This window comes from Carcharodon carcharias, chromosome 21 (genome assembly GCF_017639515.1).
Source record: "Carcharodon carcharias isolate sCarCar2 chromosome 21, sCarCar2.pri, whole genome shotgun sequence".
NCBI lineage: Eukaryota > Metazoa > Chordata > Chondrichthyes > Lamniformes > Lamnidae > Carcharodon > Carcharodon carcharias.
The window spans coordinates 68,985,115-69,004,215 of record NC_054487.1 but is presented as its reverse complement, the minus strand read 5'-3'; the positions used below and the strand labels follow the sequence as shown (position 1 = coordinate 69,004,215).

The 19,101-nt window shown below is 41.9% G+C and overlaps 1 protein-coding gene across 1 annotated transcript in view; it reads left to right on the top strand.

Annotated features, from left to right (window-relative positions):
* The window catches only part of LOC121293071 (leucine-rich repeat-containing G-protein coupled receptor 5A-like), a 183,591-nt gene that overhangs the window by 151,778 nt on the left and 12,712 nt on the right, over positions 1-19,101 (top strand). The window contains exons 8-13 of the mRNA XM_041215665.1: positions 2,148-2,219; positions 8,063-8,134; positions 8,245-8,313; positions 8,431-8,502; positions 11,578-11,643; positions 11,877-11,948. Of these exons, the coding sequence (XP_041071599.1) occupies positions 2,148-2,219; positions 8,063-8,134; positions 8,245-8,313; positions 8,431-8,502; positions 11,578-11,643; positions 11,877-11,948 (423 nt within the window). The remainder of the gene's footprint in view (positions 1-2,147; positions 2,220-8,062; positions 8,135-8,244; positions 8,314-8,430; positions 8,503-11,577; positions 11,644-11,876; positions 11,949-19,101) is intronic.

Sequence of the window (19,101 nt, the reverse complement as noted above, 5' to 3'; positions counted from 1 at the left end):
CTTCCACATCTGTAAACCATTCCTTCCGTTTCAACTTATCATCTATTTTGACACCTAGATAATAAGTTGAATCGGAGGGAAATTGTGATAGCCAAGGGACATGCACAATGCTATCTGAATTCCAATGCAGCAAGTAGAAGCAGCTTTATCATTAAAACAATCAAGCTGGCAGTCCCACCCCAGGGTGGGTGGTCTGTTTTTGGATTGTGCCGGTGAATTTTGAGGCCAACCTTTTGGTCTGCTTTTACAATATTGCTACACATACACTAATGCCAATTCCGCTCTTCTAGTTGGCATTTTCTTTCCCATGTTAAGTGAGCTCTACTATTTAGTCCTATGCATGGAATCTGATAACACTAATCCTGATCTTGGAAGCGGAAATGGAAATCAGAAGAGAAAATGACTGAATGAGATACCGTCGCTGCATGTAAAGACTGCTGCGATAACAGTTAATGCTTGGGCAATTTGTTCTTTGAGCAGAGTTATTTTCCAACATTTTTCACTTTGGTCTACGCTTGGCAGTAACTACAAAATTTGCAGACTGTAAAACAGCGGAAAAGTAAATTGGCAATTGTTCTTGAGTCCAGGTAATGGTCAAATATTTTCTGGCTCCCACGCAAACCTACAAGGCAAGACTTGCTATAAATCAAAACATTTGGGAGTTTTCAGCTGACCCAAACAATGCCATATTGGACCACTGACTTGCAGTAGCATAGAAGTCAGGGAGGTGTTGAACAAAGGTCAGGTTCCTTCCACAAAAGGGAAGATTAGCTGGAAGAAATTCCAGGTACTATTCTGGCAGGATTCCAGGCAGCTGATCCAAAGTCATATTGGCAGAAACAGGTTGTCTACAGGTGATGGATAACCTCGGGAGATCTGGAGGGGGTGGGGACTAGAGAACAACAAAAAAAAAAAAAGGAGAATTAATTCTGACATTTTAAAGAAAGATTTCAAGGTTTTCCATTTTGTAACCAGCACACTTAAAAAAAATAATGGGAGAAAGAGCTATGTCATTGTCAATGCTGGATTTGACTTTTCTGATATCCTCTTCATTGGCTGCCCAAGCTCCAAATCGTCTAAACCTCAACTCATCCAGAGCTCCGCTGCATACCTGTCACCACTGTCCTCCCCTATCTCCATTAGTTCTCTAGCCATCAGCCCTTCAAATTCAAAATCTTTGTCTTCCTTTGTATCTTTCCTCTACAGCCTCCTCCAGTCCTTTTCTAGTTCTGCATAGCTTAAATGCCCATTCCTTCGCTCCACATTCAGTTGCAGAATCTTCAGTAATCTTGCTCCTAGACCTTGGGACTATCTATCCAGATTCCTTCTCCTTTCTACTGCTGCCCTCACTTTCAACTCTCTCTAAAATGTATCTTTTCAACCACTCCTCTGACCACCTCCCCTAATTTCCCCTCCTTATCCCACTTTGGTCTGACCATCACAATGGTATGCTTCCTTCATGTAATGATGCTATAGCAATGTAAGTTAGTGTTGCTGTTGGAAGCAAATTTTTCTGTGGGGGGGTTATAATATTCCTATTACAGCAATTCATGTAAGGACATCTCATAGCATTTCACACAACAAATGACTTCTGAAAAGCAGCAATTGTTGTGCAACAAATGAAATGTGTTGTTAAAATAGTTATCCTGTGCTTAGGAGCATAGAAAATATGAGCAGGAGTAGGCCATTCGGCCCATCAAGCCTGCTCCGCCATTCAAAGATCATAGTTGAGCATCTACTTTTTACTCCATTTTTACTTACTGTCCCTATATCCCTTGATGTCACTAGTAACCAGAAATCTATCAATTTCTGTCTTGAAAATGCTCAATGACTGAGCTTCCAAAGCCCTCTGAGGTAGAGAATTCCAAAGATTCACCACCGCCTCATCGTCATCTTAAATGACCTGCTCCTTATGCTGAGACCAACACCCGTGGTTCTAGACTAACCAACCAGGGGGAGCATCCTTTCCGCACCTACCCTGTCACGCCCTGTAAGAATTTTGTAAGTTTTTGCTTATAGAGTTAGAGGTGAATCCCCACAACATGAAATAATAAATGAACTTTCTGAGAGTATGTTGATATAATAAAAACTTCTGGAACCCTGGAGTATTGTATGTCATTGTTCATTTGATATAAATTATCTTTTAGGGGGTTTCACAGCAACAACATACAGTCAATCCCTGAACGTGCATTTGTTGGCAATCCATCGCTTCTAACAATGTAAGTTTTCTTTTAAAGTTTACTTTTACATGCTAACTTCCAAGAGGGTGGGCTGGGTCGAGGTTTCTGTCTCAGTTTTTGTTCCCTTTTTAAAATCGACAAGTTAACAGTTTTCCAATTTGTTATTCCAGGAAATTAATTTGATTAGACATAATTGGCTCCTGGAAGCTTTATGATGATGTATATTATATATTGTATGTATGAGTTTATGCTTTTGTCTCATTAATTTATGGAAAATTATGGAAAGAATTTCCAATATGCACTCAAATCTCACTCCAATTATTTTTTGAATGTTGATGCTTATTCTTTTACCTGCTTTTTTTATAATATTCCTTTCCTCTTCTATGAGTGTCTAATTACACCTCAAGATCTGTTTCTTTTCCATCCAATTCTGATTATATTTTGTGACTATTTATTTCTAAGTATTGCTTGTATTTCATCAGCTTTGTTAATCTGACTATCCTTTTGAGATTTGGACCTAGAATTTCCCTACCTTCCCCTTGCCCTGCCATACTAGATTAAATCCTATCCTACTGATATATTTACCTTCTCTGTAAGGACATCAGTATCGCTTCAGTTCAGGTGAAGGCCATCCTTTTGGGATAGAACCCCTCCATCCTGCACCAACTCTGTAGCTGTGAATTAAACTTTATCTTCCTCACCTTAACCTGCCCAACCTCTAGTACAAGAAGCTCTCTTCTCTCTTAGGCAGTCCCTCAGGCTCAAGGATGAATTGCTTCTACTCTGATTGGATGGGTTCTGAAATGGCTGATAAACACAATGTGTGACCTGCAGACTCTGCCACATGTGGAGCAGGTTGTGCTTGGCTTGGGGGCGGGGGTGGCGTGAGCTGTTTTGAGGTGTCTGCTCTCTCAGGGTCTCCCATGAGTCAGCAGGTATGTTTGCTCTCTTCAGGGAAGCTTTGAGGATATCCCTAAAGCATTTTCATTGTCATCCTGAGAGTCTCCTGCCACAACCAAGTTCCGAGTAGTGCAGTTGCTTTTGGAGTCTGGTATCAGCATATGAGTGACATATCCTGCCCACTGGAGCTGGTTTTGAGTGATTAGCACCTCAATGCTGGTCATGTTGGCTTGGGAGAGGACACTGCTGTTAGACCACTTTTCTTCCCACTGCATTTGGAGGAACTTGCGAAGGCACCACTGGTGGTACTTCTCCAGTACTTTGAGGTGCCTATTGTAGGTTGTCCAAGTCTCCAAGCACATAGGAACATGGGGATCTCAGGTTTGAGATTCTGGTCCTCAAATACTATTTAGTTAGCTGAAGACTGAGCTGTTACATGGGACGCAATGATGAGGAGACTTCCTGTTGTCTGCCACAGGGAAGATCATTGCAAGAATCCTCTTCAATTGCTTCCTCCCAATGTCTGAAGAGCTGCTTCCAGACTTGCAGTGCTTTTCATCCATCAAGAGGCATCACAGATATGATGTCCACTCCATGGTGTAGAACCTTCCGGTCGGCGTGAAGGGGTGGGACTGACATGCCGACATATAAAATGAAGCGTGATGACGTCGGGCATGCGTCCCGACATCATGACTCACCATCAAGATATCTTGTTCAGCGGGTGCACGCCAGAGTTGACTGTGCACCTGCCGAAATGTGGAATGAGGTTTCCTGAAGCTTTTACAAAATAAATAAATAAAATTTCCCACCTTTCCAAACATGCCCCAACTCATGTGAGACTGTCACATGAGGGGACATGTTTAAATAAATTTTTACATCATTTATTAAACTGTTTTATTATCCAAACAATCTCCCCAAGGCAGCTCCATGCCCCAGGGAGATTGCTGCGCTCTTGCGCGCGCATATGTGGAACAGCGCTGGCCCCGACTCTCCCTCCTCCCCCCACTCGCACAGGTAGCACTGAGTGCAACCGGCTGTGTATTACGCTGGACAGTCCTTAATTGGCGTGACCACATTAAATGGTGGCGCAGAGCTAATCGCGGGCAGTGATCAGCTCTGCACCCGTCCACTCCCGCCCAGCCTGCCTGCCTGCCATAGGAAAAATCCTGGCCATGGCAAACTCAAGAAAAATGCAAGGAATAGCACTAACCACTGGACATGGCCTTTCTCAACCTCACAAAAGCCTTCAACTCTGTCAACCATGAAGTTTTATGGAGTATCCTACTCAAATTTGACTGCCCTCAGAAATTTGTCACTGTCCTTCATCCACTCCATGATGACATGCAAGCCATGTTTCTCACCAAGCACAAGAAGCAACCTAGAGAAGACTGTCCTTGAGATTGTATTTTTCAGTCTAACGCCAGTCTCCTTAAACTCCTTTGCAAGAATTCAAATGTTTCTTTATTCATATTATTGATTTTGAAAGGAGCTATGACTTTACTATCTTCTACTCCTGTAGCAAGCTCATCTAATCATTCCATGATGTCCTTAGCTCTGGCATCAGGGAGCCATTGTAACCTTTGGGACTCAGTCACCGCTGTAAAAAAGAGGTTATCTACACTCCTGACCAGTGAATCACTCACTTTTGCAATCACTGCTGCCTGGTAAACAAGGACCTTAGCAATCTAGACAATCTTGGATAGTCTCTTGTCTCACCATGCTACACTATTACTCAAAACCAACCTCCTCTGAGTTGCCGTCACTGTCAATTACATAGTTGGTTAGCCCTAAAAAAACAATTAGGTAATTCCAGTGGCACAGATGTTCGCTTCACCTGTGAATCCTGTCTCAATCTGCCTCCTCTAAAGATTGTCACCCACCTCTCTCTTTCCACATCATCCCTGTGTCCTGAACTGTCACTCTTAGGTGACCATGTTCTAGAGCAAATAATCCAGAAATCCTTCTTCCTTTCTAACGCTGCGGAGTTCAACCAGTTGCTGCTTAAACACAAGAGTCTCTCTGCTGAGAGACTCACTTTTCTGTTAATTAATGCAGATATGTTACCTTTGAAGACACTGAAAATCCTCAATAGCCTGCACAATCAGTTTCCAGATGCATCAAAGGGATACCCTGTACTGTGTTCCATTTGTGTCTAACACAAAACATATACAGTGTTAACCTGAACAGCAAAAATTTATTCCCAAAGGCAAACGAAGGCTGAACTCCTGCTGAGACAAAACTTCACACTATTCTAGCCTCTTGCAGTTTGATATTGAGCTGTTGCTAGCTACTCTGTTGAAGTTACACTATCTTAACTTGCATAATAGCCCTAGTACCACAGGAAAAACAGCTAATCTGAGAAATTAATAATCATACTTCTCTTAGTGCTCTACTACTACCTCAAACCAACTTATACACAAGGTCTAAATAGATAACTTCAAACAACTCCTTGTAATGAAAAACTAAAATATAGTAAATGCAAGTAAATTAAAATTAAAATGTATAAATGAAATCTTTTGTACTTAAGTCTCAATCACTTTGAGAACAAATGCCACATTTTTCTAGCATTTTGCACTACGCCAGCCTCTTGTAGCTCAAGGTTTAAGATGAGGACAGAAGGTGAGAATGCTCATCAGTCAAATAGCCAGGTACTTTCTGTCCCGGGCTCACAGATAGGGACCACTGGCAGTGATGGAATTGTGCTTTAATACGAGTCAAGAGAATAGGGCAAGGAGAGAAATTTGGAGGAGGTAAAACAAATAGGATGGAAAGGACATTTAAGGAGTGAAATTAGCCCAGTCCAGTAGCACAAAACAAGCAATAGAAAATTGGCAACCTGTTATGAAATGCGCCAGTTTTAATTTACCATTGATATAGGCCAAAAATCTGTACTAGCTTCCTAAATAAGATTTGGAAAATATTGCCAAGATTTTTAATTTCAAATCGCGCAGAAGTGACAGTGAAACTAGTCAAGTCTCCAAAAGGAGCTTGCGCTATTGTTCTATGAACTTCAGTGAAAAGCAATTTGGATGTGGTGAAAAACTAGCTGCGGATTCACTTTGATCCCATTTTGTGCTACTGCGTGGATTGGTTTCCATAAGACCATAAGACATAAGAGCAGGAATTAGGCCATTCGGCCCATCGAGTCTGCTCCGCCATTCAATCATGGCTGATAAGTTTCTCAAGCCCATTCTCCCGCCTTCTCCCCATAACCTTTGATCACCTTACCAATCAAGAACCTATCTGCCTCGGACTATCACCCCCTTGGACTCTAGAATCATTTCACAGTCATTAATTTTCTGCTATCTTGAATGGTTATGTGGAGTACTTGAGTCATTTTTTTTCCTGCTTGGCAGAATCATACCATAAATACTGTATTGCAAATGGATAAAAGATTGCACTCCGAAGATCTGTGCATAGTCTGTTTGTTGTAGTGAAATTTATTACAAAATAGATTGGGATAGAAGAAGTGTGAGCCCACATCTCCTAGTCCATACAGAGGCTTAGGAAATTATTGTTACTAATATGAAGTTTATTAGAATGTTCTGTTTGGGACTGTCCCTTTAATTTAGGATAAAAAGGAGGAAGGAGGGGGGTCATATAACCTGGTCTGAACTCTGACCTACAACAAGCTTGGGTGGCTTGGTGGTTAAAGGCTAAAGGGAAGGGGAGGTGAGGGCAAGTTGTTTAACTGGCAAGGTGTTCGCAGGTGTAGACATGGTAGCAGCATCTATGCTGACTATAGGTAGACTGTTAGTCTCCAAGTCTCACAGGAAAGAGTTAGAAATGTCAGGTTTTTCCAAGATAGAATGGAGCTGGGGTTCTAGAGGATAGCTAACTAGAATTTCTACCTGGATACAAGGCCCAATATGATTCACATTGCCATGGAGATGGATTTGAGAGGGTATGGGTCCATAGCAAACTATTGTAGCATTGGCCTATATGGATCTCTAAGGTACTACTGAACCTGACAGAAATGAGTCAGCCTGCAAGAATCTGAGAGTGAGAGAGAAAATAGAGAGATAGAGGCAGCTAGTCCTGCACCTGACACAGATAGAATGCTGTCTTCACTATTCAGCACACTGAACGCAGGTGGGAGTTCATGCTCAGACTGAAGAGACCAAGTTTGTGAGAATTTAAACGAGGCTGGAAGATTAGCCTAGCTTTGACCATGAGGAGGAATATCCAGGTTAACCATGATCCAGTTCAGGGATTACAAGTTACCGGGCTGGGAAAGGAGAAAGGAAGCGGGTCATTGGAAGTTGAAAATAGCTTTGGACTGGTTCCTGGAGATGAAGTGTCCACGTAAGGGATAGCGTATTGTATAGTATAACCATGACAGAAGATTTTCAGTCATTTTAATAGTCAAATGGGGGAAACTTTTCCGTAGTTTAGTGTATAAATTGCCTACTCACTAATGTTTAGACAATGTGACAGTAAAATCTTGTCATGTGATCCTTCCAGTCAGTCACTGGAAATTGAAATTTTTACAAGTCATCGGACTCTACGGGGTTGTTACAATATTCCTAGTACATTAAGGACATACTAAACTGCTTTGTTAAAAATATGAAGTTAATAGAAGTAAAAAATCCCAAATACAAAGTCTAAAAATTCAAAGTATTAAAACTGAACAAAACTTTATTCAGTAAAATAAAAGCAAAACACTGCAGATGCTGGAAATGTGAAATAAAAACAAAAATGCTGGAAAAACTCAGCACGTCTGGCAGCATCTGTGGAGAGGAAACAGAGTTCACATTTCGAGTCCAATATGACTTAAGAGCATTTTTGTTTTTATTTTATATGATATATTATTTATTTAAAGCTTTATTTAGCCTTGTTAAATTTTGCAACTCATTAGTAGTCTAAGTTTGGCTGATCAAAGTCAAAAGTGAATTGAAAGCTCAGAATGTTAAGTTCTTGAGTAAATAACTATTCCAAAGATACACTGTTGAAAGCATAGGTGCGATGTTTTTTCTTTGCAGCCATTTCTATGACAATCCCATTCAGTTTGTTGGAAAATCTGCTTTTCAACATCTACCTGAGTTACGTATACTGTAAGTATATCAGTAAAATTAAACTCTCGTATCCTTGAGATCATGTGAAAGATTTATAGGCCAAAAATCTACCTTCGCCTCTTAAATATTAATCCCATTTCCCTTTCTAGCTCACTTAATGGAGCCACAGAAATAACTGAATTTCCCGACCTTACTGGAACCACAAGTCTAGAAAGTCTGTAAGTTTTCCAAAATCAAGGTTTGAGTAATTTTAACTGACATTTCACAATATATTTACAAGAACAAATCTAATTAGATATTTTATTTACCACAAGTAACATCTCTTATTTTGTCAGGACTCTGACAGGAGCACGAATTGCCTCTCTACCAAGCACTGTTTGCAAGCAGTTACCAAATTTGCAAGTTTTGTAAGTTACAGATGACTCAACTATTGCCTATCGATAATTACTGGAATCTTAAAAAAAACAGACTTAACCTTGTGGGCAGAATTTTTGCTCGGCACGCTCGAGCATAAAATGATGATGTCAGGTGAGCGTCCTGATGTCATCGCACACTCGCACGATATTTCGGTCGGTGGGCGCGCTTCCAAGTTTAGCGCACGACCGCCGACAATTAAGAGGGTTATCAAGCCCATTAACGGCGTAGCTGGTGGGCAGGCAAATCACTTAGGCAGCCTTTGCATTTTTCAGGAAACCTCATCCAGGAGCGGGATAAGGTATCCGTCATTAAATTTAAAAAAAATGTTTGGGCAGAATTTTCACGTTGTATATGTTCAGCTGACTGTTGCTGATGCGTGGGCATTTTTTCTCGGTTTTTAAAATCTTTATTTTTTTGTATTTAAATTCTTCAGCTTCCTGAGACAGCTGTCTGCCGTCGGGGAGCTTTCATTCTGCGTTCCCCCGTGCTCGTGTTGATTTCAGCGTACGTCCTCCTCCCGCCCCCAACCCAAGCAGCGCTGATCGTATCAGCGCGTGCTTCAAGCCGGCTGGCCATTAATTGGCCAGCCACCATGAAATCGCGGTCGAGGGCCGATTGTGGTCAACGGTCCATTTCCCGACCACTCCCAGACCTGCTGATCACGCCCGCCCACCGAGCTGAAAATTCAGGCCTAGAAAACTGTCACGATCTCTTCATCCAAATGCGTTATCATTTCTTTGTTTTGTGATAGTCCTGTGTCAATGACCTTGGAAAAAGTAAGCTGGTGTCTTGTCGGGAAGTTACTGTGCTAAATAATTGAATTCATGGGTGACTTTTTAAAGAAATCTATGCCATCAGACCTCAGGCTGCCTTGAAGTCTGGGAACGTGGGCAAACTACTGGAGGGCTGCTGCTGATTGTTGAACTGTGGGGTATAAGTTCATCACTGACTTCAATTAAACAGAACAGGTATTTTACCAGTGGTTGGTGACCCACCTGCCCTTGGGACAATTGAGCCCTTAAGCCATGTAATGAGACCGCCAGGTGTATCCTGTCGGCACCTTTGCAGGGTCGGCAGAAGAGACCTTCTGATCAGCCACCCTGTGTCCGATGGAAGGCCCTTCGTTTCACAGAATCACAGGATCATTAAAGCGCAGGAGCCATTTAGCCCATCCTGTCTGCACCGGCTCTCCATATGAGCTTTGTGGCTTAATGCCGTTCTTCTGCCTTTTTCCTGTACCTTTGCACATTGTTTCTATTCAAATAATCATCTAACACCCTTTTGGATGCCTCGGTTGAACCTGATTCCACCCCACTTCCAGGCAGTGCATTCCAGACTCAAACCATTCGCTGTGTGAAAAAGTTTCTTCTCACTTCATGTTTGCTTCTCATGCAAATCACTTTAACTCTGTGCCCTCTCATTCTCGATCCTTTTACGACTGGGAATGGTTTCTCCCTACTATTCTATCCAGCCCCTTCATGATTTTGAACACCTCTATCAAATTCATCAGCAAAAGCTTTCTCTGCTTGAAGAGCAACCCTCCTCCTCCCCCTCCCCCTCCCCTTCCCCCTCTCCCTCCCACCTTGTGATTGATATCCCCACTCTGCTGAGCTGGCCCCACTCATCTGTTTTCCGTGCCTCCAACAATGCTTCTGGTCCAGGGCCAGCTGCAGTCCTAGGAGTGGCTGCTGCTGGTTGCTAGGGCTGAAGAGCTGCTGGCCCTCTTATTGGCCAGCAGCTCTTGAAGACGGGACATACTGCTGCAGAAGGGTTGGAAGCTAAGACTTCAGGCAACTAACTACCTGAGCAAGGCGAAATAGGGTCTTGGCTTCAGTGCGGGTGGAGGTGGGCTAGCCCCTGACTTTCCAGCTGACAGTCAGAGCCACTGTCTGCGTTAAATCTTGGTGCAGGTTTCTAGAGAAGAGCAGAGAACATTAGGGAAAATGGTGTACATTCATTACTAAATAGGAAAACTGGTGGCAGGGAGGGCGCAGTGGTGGTGAGTTTTGCCTTTGGGCAGTAGTCAACATTTCTATTGAAGTTGAAGTCATTGGAATCATTGGAAATAAAAATTGGGCGAGATGTAAATCTGACTGCCACTCTTGCCCAGGAGTGGAATTGCGTTTTTAATGCTCCTGATGATTTCAAATTATGTCATCCACCCATTTTTAAAAATGAACTCCAATTGTACTCCCAACTATTATGTGTTAACTGTATTTATGCATTTGAGTTAGCTCCAGTGTTTTGGGCTGGATTTTGATGGTGGTGGTGGAGGAGCATTGATAATGAATTGTCAGTGTTTGCCGTCATTACCCCTCTTAAATTGTTGGCAACTTCAGGAAGTCGGGCATGCGCAGATTAGTGTCTGAAGTTACAGTCTGTCACTCAGGGCTCTGACACCGACTGCGCTATAGTGTCCTCCCAACCACCCTCCCCGACCCAGACGCTGACCCAGATCCTGACCCAGTAATCACTGAAATCAGCAAGAACTTCAACATTCCTGATCCAACGTCACTATTAGAAGCCCCCTAAAAAGTAGCACATGATTCAATCAGGTGCAACTGGGTTTTTAAAAGCAATGTGATGAATAAAATTTGATGAGCAACAGAATTTTCCTGGAAAAAAATAATTCTGTAATCATGGCGTGCTGCTAAATGATTGATTAGTAGGTTTTTTTAAAGCTGATTTCTTTTTAAAAGTTTTTTTTAAAGAATATATTTGTTCCTACCTTCACCCTCTGTGTCTTTCACAATCTTTAATTTGCTCCACGTGCAACGATTTTTAAAGTGATTTTATTACAATCTTTTTTGTTTCCTGGTTGGGTGAAAAGTCCTTTAATGTGATTGGCTGCTTGGACAGCCTGATGATGTCACTCCAGCACCTCATTGGGAATGCTCAGAAAAGAGTCAATTGCAGCAACAGGGCAATAGGAGTCAAACTCTTCCCCCAAGCCCTTGCTGTGCCATTGACCGTAAACTCCAAACAAATGAGTGAGACACCTAGCTGATGAAACAATAACCTACTATTTTTGTTTTTTTTTAATTGTGTGAAATTGTGTTTAACAGAGATCTGTCTTACAACTGGATCAAGGAACTCCCAAGTTTCTTTGGCTGCCAGAAGCTTCAGAAGCTGTAAGTTCAAAAGCCTATGGTGATGGAAATACATATTGTGCTGCTTTGTAGCAAACACGAGTTAAGAGTTCATCTGTCAACCTGATGGCAGATTTAAGAAAAATCCACTCATTTGAATGCGCCACATTTTTTTGATCTAGTTAGAATTCGATTCCCCTAAGGAATACAAAGAGTGTCCATCAGTCGCAAGCCTGATTATTAAACTTCATTCCTCTATCTGTTTGCATTTTCAGTGACCTGCATCACAACAAAGTTTATGAAATCCAGCACGGCACTTTCCGACAGCTCACTGCCCTGCGATCGCTGTGAGTATCCCACCTGTTCTGTTTCAATGGATTTGTTTCAATACCATTAATAAAATCGTAGGTTTACTTTGGGTGTCAGTGAGAAAAATTAGTCAACTTACCAATTATTTTAAAATCCTGAGTAAATTTTAATCTTATTATAAATAAAACTATGCCTGGTTCCAGGAAATCACATGCTTCTTTGTCCAAAAAAGATTTTAAAGTCATCTTATATTTTGAAAAATGCAAGAACAATGCTTGTTTGTTTGCAGCTTGAAAAATTGTTTTGCACACTCTGGGGCAGAACATCGAATGCGTTAATTCTGTTTATTAGGTGTAAAACGGGCGAAGCATCCCTGTAGTCCCCAATAAGAGACAGGTCTTTGTCAAATTTAAATGTTTAAGAAACCACCCTGTGGATACGGGTGGCCAGACACCCACAAGGACCCCAGGGTTTCTCATTCTAGCCACCTGCTCTACTCGTAAGACTAACCTTCCAGCTGCTGCCAGAGGTTTACACAGCTTGAGTTCTCCATCTTCATCTCCCATTGACCTGGCCAACCTTTATCCCTCAGCCAACACTCAAAACTTATGTCCCAGGCATTTATTTCAACCATATTTGTGAGGTCTTATCGTGCGCAAATTGAATGTCTCTTTTTCTATGTTAAAACAGCGACGAAACATCATAAGTGCAGTGTTGGCGGTAAAGTGCTTTGGAATGATATGGGATCATGAAAGATGCGATAAAAATGCAAGCCTTTTGCTTTCATTTACAATGCAGCAAACACACAAATGCACTAAATGTTTGAGTCATACAGAATGAAGAGTCATACAGACTCGAAACATTAATTCTGTCTTTCCACTGATGCAGTCAGACCTGCTGAGTTTTTCCAGCAATTTTTGTTTTTGTTACACAAACGCACTAAATGCTTTGGGGATGAATTGGCAGGTGGTGGGGAAAGTGGCTGGTGCAAGTGAGCCATCAAATAGATTACAGAAGGATTAAAGATAATGAATGACAGGTGAAAATGGAATGGGGAGCATGCTTAAAGACTGTTTACACCTCATTCTCATAGGCTGCTTGATACCCCTCAATGACTTCTGAAACCTCCACAGTCCATGAGGATGTAGGAACCCGATTAAATTTTCATGCCCAGATGGATGTCACCTGCTTTAGACAAGTCCAATCCATTCACATGGATCAGAACTAGCATTCCTTAAAGACATTTGTAGAGATCACTCAGATAAAGCTTGAAAAAAAAAACAGGCATGTGGTTAATTTTCAGGGGGTTGTAAAGGGAGATATGGGGGAAGCATTCTTCCTATGCCTCCACAAAAATCCTGCGATCCACTGACTAGCTTGCTGCTGCATCCCAGCTGCCGATAATCCTGACGCTTCCGTTTGAGGCTGACTTGTCAGCCCTGCTTTGAAGGTGAACCACAAGAATGCTGCTCCCCACTCTTTCCCCCTTCCCACTCTATCTTCCCCTCACTTCAGTCCAATCAATATGCTGCCTTTTGATGCAAGTTTAGTACTGATTCCATTGAACGGAGGCCTGGCCATGAAAATGTGCAGGCCTGGTGTACTCCTATAGGCAACTGCTGGGCTCTCTCCACCTACTGCCAAAGAATGAAGCTACTTAAACATTGTCCCCTTTATATTTGTTCTTTAATAAGTCAATTGGAAGCAATGTCCTGTGTGAAGCATTTGAAATTGTTGCTTTGCTTAAAATACTGGATAGTTCAACCAATTTGATGCTAAATAATGCTAGCAGCACAATGGATCTTGGCAATGCTATTTAACATTGGAGTAGCACTTTATAATCCTCTCATTAGCCGTGGTGCAACTAATGTCAACATGTTTCATGGCACTTTTTTTAGCCCAGCTGCAGGAAAGTCACACTTGCTCTCATTTTATATCTTTCCGGTGAAAAATGAAATGCAAAGATCTTTCCCAAACTATTAGCGGTCTAAATGGTTGTTGTGGCTTTTCCTGCATTACTCACTCACTTTTCCAGGACTGCTTCATCCAATTCAGGGCCGCAGGCAGTTGGAGCCTACCCCAACAGGCAATGACCGTTAGGCGGGGTCCGCCCAGATTGAGACACATCGCACAAAGGCACACACACTGGGGGGGACAATTTACCATAGCCAATCCACCTAACGTCTTTGGACGACGGGAGTGAACCGGAGAACATGGTGGAAACCCACGCAGACACGGGGAGAATGTAAAAACTCTACACAGGCAGATACCCGAGGTCAGGCATGAACCCAGGTCCCTGGAGCTGTGAGGCAGCAGCGCTAACTACTGCCCCTTTTCCTGCATTACAATTTTAAAAAACATATTACTCTGACTGTGTTAAGTCATAGGAAGAGGAAAGAATTTCCTATTTAAACACCCAGCAAAAGCACACTGTGGAGGCAAGATAGCACAAAGGCCAGGAAGATTACCCCAGTTAAGCCAATTTGGCTTAGTGACACATTATATATGATTCACTGAGTTATCAGGAAGTGTATGTAGAATTTCTATATCCCATAACTAATATGAAGGCAAGTGTTCACAGCCTCCATGTTAAAACCTCCATCCCGGGATGAAACCATTTTGTGCACCAGAACAATTATTGGGACAGGATCTAGATAATGCCCACACTAACAGATCATATCATTCGCATAAAAAAGGGAAAATACTGCAATTACACAGCAGGCTTGCAGCAAGAGAAACAGAGTTAATAGGCTGAATTTTCATTTTTGGGCCAGAATGTGAACAACAGGAGCATTTCTGTGTCCTGAACCCTCATCATATTGACATTTGTAGCCAAAGATGATGGCCAATTAGTGGTCCGGTGGCATGTTCATGTCTAATTAAGGACAGCAGGTGGTGCCTGAGGCCGGAGCTGCCATCAAATATAGGAGAAAGAATGGGTGCCTCAAAATGGAGGTGCCCTCTGATGAGTTTTCAAACTTCACAAGACAAAAAAGCCACAGTTGTTCAGCCATCATTGTGTAGGGAGAGCTGTAGCCCTATGGCAATTGCAGCTGTATAATTGGCTACTGCCAGTGGTGGATGGATAGCTGTCACCCCGCCAAACCAGCCTCTTCCAAAATGGCCCAGAGGCAGGAACATTCCAACAAACTGGCATGCCCCTCTCTTTCACCTACATGTACCCACCCCCAGTCTTGCCTCCTCTGTAAAACAAAAATTCAGCCCGATGTTTCAGGTCACTGAAAATTCAAGATCATTTTTAATAGAACTGTACAATTTTGAAAAAGCTATCTACTTAGGCCCTAACTCTTTTAAATGTTTTCCTTTTTTTAGAATTAAGAATTTCTCTATTTAGACCTGACAATTTATTATGGGAGGAAAATTACTGGAATTCAGTTTCAGGGTCTCATGTTCTTACGCCAAGTCCACCCTGCTACACAACAAGCTATACAGAAGTTTATTTCAAATTCTGTTGTTAAAAATAACAAAGCTCAAATCCTCCCATGTTAGAAGGTCACACCCTTGTTCAAATGTAGAGAAAGGTACTGCTGCTTGCTGTGAAACTTTTTTTGGAATACATACAGATAGATATAGTGATGACTCCCGTCAACTGTTTTTTTTGGGAAATGAAATATCCCATGATCCCAGATATTTTAGATAAGCAGGGACCTTGAAATAAAATGAAGGTGCTGAAGGACTGTGGGTGCATTCAATCATGTTATTGTGAACTCTGCAATTTCTATTTAAAGCCTTCTTTGAAAATTAGAAATTCAGTTACTAAGGAGAAGAATGGCAATCTTTTTTATTGAAAAATGTTTTGTGTGATTTGATTGGGTCACCATCTGTGTATATTTGTGATTCTCTTGAATGGTCATTCAGTGATGGTTGTTTTAGAAGTCTTCAGTAGTTTCGTACTGGTAATTTTTTTAACTTTCTGCTTATTTTTGATTTGCCCATTCCTTTTTGGTCTGATACTTTCTTTGAGACAGCAAAGTGTGATGGTAAAAGTACGGTGTTATAGGAAATCTATGCAGTTGCAACATTTTCACAACATTAACCACATTATACCTACAGGCAAACTGGATGGGTGTTATTTTTTGAAAATTCATTTACAGGATGTGGGCATCGCTGGCAAGGTCAGCATTTATTGTCCATCCCTAACTGCCCTTGAGAAGGTGGTGGTGAGCTGCCTTCTTGAACCACTGCAGTTACTGACAAGTTTGATGAAATGAAAAAAACAGAACGTTAATGTTCACTTCCATAAAGGGAGCATGGTGGTGTAGTGTTCAATTGTTCTGTCTTTGATTAGGAGAGTCTGGTCTTTGCACACTGTGCTTGATTGGTTAAGCCTGGGCGTGGACTCAGAGCTAAGTAAACAGAGAAACTGCTAGAAACTAGGGCTAGGTTAAGCATGAGTGCAGACATTTTGTGATTGTAGTGATATGTTAAAACTCTTGTAAATAAAACCTTTTGCACACTTAGAAACTATTGTCATCTCTTCATTGCTCTGAGATATAAAATATATAACAGATCAGCATGGAATTGAGAAATAAAGATAGGGTTCTTATTCCAACCTAAGATCACAAATTGAGCCGACTTCCTAATCTCAGCCATCTGTATATGGAGGCATCAGGCAGGAGAGGAAAATCACATCAGGTTGCTCCATTAGGCCACCCTCATGCGCCCCATGGGTCAGGCACAAGAGCAATGGTAGGAGTCTATGCTCACTACACTTAGTAAGAGCTTTAGGAGGGACCTTGTACAAAAGTAATGGAATACGAGAATAAGCGCTCTGGAAAAACAAAATGTTTACAGAAACAGTCCATTTGAAATTGTTCTATTCCCAATGAAATAGTCCAGAGGTTAATCCATAAAAACATGCAAGAGTTCACTATTGCTTTGGTATAAGACCTTGGCTTAACCAAAGGCTTGCAACCTTGTCACAGAATATTTCCTCTAGCTGGAATAATTGTATCACTTCTAAAGAAAAATGCCATAAAGATATTCAGTTAGTTAGAACACAATCTATATTTCTCAATTCCAAGCCACCTGTTGTATTTTGCCAGTTTGTTATATATTTTATGGGGAGAATTTTCTCCCCATCGGAGGGGCCGGTCGGGAGCAGGCACAGAGCCGATTGCCAACCGCGATGGGCTGCGCGCCACCATCTTACGTGGGCGGGCCAAGTAAGGCCCACCCAGCATGACTCGCACCCAGAATCGCTCAGTGCTACCTGTGAGGGTGAGGGAGGAGGGAGAGTTGGGGCCTGCGCTCTTTTGCGCATGTGCAGAAATCTCCTTGAGGCACAGAGCTGCCTCAGGGAGATTAACTTAAGTTTTAAACGTGGAAAAAATAAAAAAATAAAATTATTCAGACATGCCCCCTCATGTGACAGTGTCACACGAGCTGGGACATGGTTATGAATTTTCATTAAAATTTATATTTAATTAACGAAACCTTCAAGAAACCTCATCCCGCCCGTGGATGAGGTTTCATGAAAAATGCGAAGAAACCACCTGGGCTCTTCGCCTGCCTGCCAACTTTAAGGTTGGACAGGCAGCTTTCCCAAAAGGCTTAATCCGTTCATTAATGGCCTTAACAGACCTTTGACAGAACGGAAGATCAGAATGACACACGGTGGCTTCGGGCTGCACGCCCAACGTCACTGCGTGTCATTTTACACATTGGTGTGCAAGTTTGGGCCCTGCAGGGTGAGCAGAAGATTTTGCTCTGTATCTCAGAGCAATGCAGAGATGAAAATAGTTTATAAGTGTGCAACAGGTTTTATTTACAAGAGCAGGTGGAAATTAAACACTTGGCAAATTTGCCTGCAGATGTACATTTATCTGGGTGAGGCATTCAAATGCTCCCTGTGGGTAAAATGATAAAAGATTATTGCTCAGATTTTCATTCTAATCAGGTGGTAAGACTGAAACAGTCGATTTTATTTGGTGCAAAAATCAAGACAGTTGACTTACTAATAGAGGCTATTCTCTGGAAAACCGTGCCAGATTCCATTTTTTTACACATGTAAGAAGGCCTACTAAGCAATACACTTGCATTGCTAAAGTACCTAAGCAAAAATAAATTGCTCCGTATTGTGTTTTCTTTTTTAATTCATCGGTGCGGGTTAATTTTATTTAAAGACAGATTTTTAAAATTTAGTTTTAATTGCTTTTGAGTGTGCATTAACATATAAACTGTGCCCTACAGCAATATATCTACAGGGCCAAGACAACCCCACCTATTACTGCCAAGAATGAGTTATGCAGCTGGCATTAGTCACAATTGTTTGTTGGCAGAAATGGGAGCTTTGATACCAGTGAAAGCAATAACATTATTTTCCGTCTGGCAGTAGTGATATAGCTTGCCATCAATATGTTTCTGATTTAGGCGTCATCTGCCAACAGTAAGGAAGGGTTTGCCAGGACTCAGTGAAAGGTGGGTGGTTGTTATAAGGGTGGGTTAATGGTATCACTGACAGTTAATCTTCCAACTCCTTTTCTAGGCACTACTGCTGGTAGAAAAGCCAGATTTAAAAAAAACTGAGAACAACTTGAGAACTTTTGAAAACAATTATTAACTAGAGATCTCCTTTAGGGACAGCAGATTACAGTCACGTAGGAGAGACTCATTGGGCAGAATCTCCAGGTCGGCGAGTGGGGGTGGGTGCCGCTTGCCGACACATAAAATGACGCGCGGTGACATCGGGCATGCAACCCGACGTCATTGAGTGTCATTAGATATTCAGTTTGGCGGGCGTGCACTGGAGTTGGCTGCGCACCCGCTGAACTGTCAATGGCCTGCTAAGGCCATTTAAATATCAATTAAAATACTTAACTGAGCTGCCCGTTCAACCTTAAGGTTGGGGGGCAGGCAAAGAGTCCAGGCGGCCTTCACATTTATCACGAAACCTCATCCACAGGCAGGATGAGGTTTTGTGATGGTATTTAAAGTTTAATAAAATTTTTCAATAAAATTTATTGACATGTCCCAGTTCATGCGACACTGTTACATGAGGGTACATGTCTTAAAATTTCTTTTCTGTCTTTATTAAAATCTTTAAAGATCAAACTAATCTTCCTGAGGCAGATCTTTGCCTCAGGGAGATTTCTGCACTCTTTCACGTGCATAGGCCCTGACTCAGCCTACTCCCCCCATCCACACAGGGAGCACACAGCGCTTCCGGGT